Source organism: Grammomys surdaster, unplaced genomic scaffold, assembly GCF_004785775.1.
Source record: "Grammomys surdaster isolate TR1022 unplaced genomic scaffold, NIH_TR_1.0 125846, whole genome shotgun sequence".
In the NCBI taxonomy this organism is placed as follows: Eukaryota; Metazoa; Chordata; class Mammalia; order Rodentia; family Muridae; genus Grammomys; species Grammomys surdaster.
Genome location: NW_021620672.1, coordinates 1,331,320 through 1,333,231, shown reverse-complemented (window position 1 = coordinate 1,333,231; position 1,912 = coordinate 1,331,320). Strand labels below are relative to the sequence as shown.

The following is a 1,912-nucleotide window of genomic DNA, read 5'->3' as shown; positions in this document are numbered from 1 at the left end:
GAGAGAGAGAGAGAGAGAGAGAGAGAGAGAGAGAGAGAGAGAGAGAGAGAGAGAGAGAGAGAGAGAGATATGCTGGTATTGAACCAAGGACCTCACACATGCTAGACAAGCATGCCACCACTGAGCTACACTGCTAACCCCAAATATACATAATACTTTTTCAATAGTCAATTTTGAAAACAGTTAAGCTTTTTAAAACAAACAAACAAACAAAACTCTATCAAACACACACAAAACATCTGAAAAACAAAGTCAGGAAAGTAAGCAATAATTACCTTTTTTATCCCAGTGCAGCTCTGGGGTAGCAGCATGTCTGCCATTCATTTGGCCTTGGAGTTCACAGGATTCTGAAGATAGAAAGACCACGGGTGAGATCTCACAGAGTCTTTTTCTTTTCCAGCTTCCATCTATCCTTCACCCTGCTTTTCATCTCTTGACTCTACTTCTAGCCTCATCTGTATGCATGGCTATCCCAGCCCTGGAAGGCATCAGAGCTTTGCGACTCTGTGGCCAACTCCTCTGACTCTTGCTTTCCCTCAGCAAGGCTTTCCCAACTCTGTCCTGCCTTTTGAGCTTCTTTTCCATCTACCTGCTCTAGGTCTCAACAGTACATCAAGTTCCATCCTTGCCTCTTCATGCCTAAATATTTCCTTTCTGCATCAGACATCAGCTCTCTCCCTGGATTCATCTCAGAGCTTCTGAACCCTTCACCTTCCGTCCATCTTACCCTCTGGCACAGAACCTGGGCCTCCAGGCATGATTACTGGTTTCCTTTCTGGTTCAATATTGTTGCTGGTGTTGGAGGTGTCATCTCTTCTCATTCTGTTAATCTGTACGGTTTCATGGAGGTCTTCCGAGAGTCCATCTTCAGGCAAACTTGAAACTAGAAAGGATTTTGTTTTATAAACACTTATTTCTCCCATTGCATCAGGATTCAATAGGAAATGAGAGACCACTCTGAAGACAGAGAGGGTTGAAAACTCTGGGGGAGGGGCTAAAGGAACCTAGCAGGTAATGGCAAGGCGATTAGGTAGTCAGAATCTGGAGCAGGGTTGGCCAGAAGGAGGGACTTGGGGGAGGGGAAGTTTGGGAGGGGAGGGTTAAAATGAGGCCCAAAATAGGGATGGAGGAATCCTGGAGTTTGCTTTCTCTATTCTCTATAAGCATTTGCAAATGTCACTCTTGTTAGGAATACTGTAGGAAGCTGGTTAGAAAGGAAACTTGTCAAAGAAGAAAGCAGGGGCCTGAGACCAGAGATAAGGTCTAAGCCAAGCATGGGCCGGGTGGGGACCAGGTCCCAGAGCAAACAAATTCAGAATTACCACCCTCTCCCTACAGGGAACCTCCCTGGCCCATTGTGGATTCTGTCTTCCCAGCCCACTCTAGTTCCCTAAATTCAACAGTATGTGAATGGATAATATATTGTGCAGTACAGTTTCATGTTTTTCTGTTTAGTAGTTTCTAAAAAAACGTTAAGTTACAGAGAAAAATGATTGGAGAGTTAATAATAGAAGCCTTAACATGAGGTGTAGCCCTGGTTGTGTTCTTTGTCACAATCTACAGTGGTTAGAACTGCGTTTCAGGGCCATGGGTGTGATTACAGGCCTTACCCCATATGTGTGCATCACAGCCCATGTCTCTGCTGGCTCAGACTATCGGGTATACAGATCGATGGCTAATTGGTCACTCTTCAGCCCGTCTGGGTGGGCTGCTATTTATGCATACCCATTGAACTCTGCCATTGAACCATTAGGATGCCATTTCCAGATAGAGTTGCTCCAGACCACATGATCAGGAAGAATTTACCTGTTTTCCCTGCTTCCCTCCTCCCCACTGCATCCCTTCTCCCCACTGCATCCCTCTTCCTCACTGCATCCCTCCTCCCCACTGCATCCCTCCTCCCCACTGCATC

The 1,912-nt window shown here is 45.9% G+C and overlaps 1 protein-coding gene across 10 annotated transcripts in view; it reads right to left on the bottom strand.

Annotated features, from left to right (window-relative positions):
* LOC114640634 (nuclear autoantigen Sp-100-like) overlaps positions 1 to 1,912 on the bottom strand; it is a 76,712-nt gene that overhangs the window by 44,685 nt on the left and 30,115 nt on the right. For all 10 annotated transcript variants that reach the window (XR_003714177.1, XM_028789590.1, XM_028789589.1 and 7 more), the window contains 2 exons: positions 728 to 883; positions 276 to 347 (listed from right to left, as the gene is read on the bottom strand). Coding sequence is in view for 9 of the 10 variants with exons in the window: in XM_028789590.1 (XP_028645423.1) it covers positions 276 to 347; positions 728 to 883 (228 nt within the window). In the remaining variant the exon portion in view is untranslated. The remainder of the gene's footprint in view (positions 1 to 275; positions 348 to 727; positions 884 to 1,912) is intronic.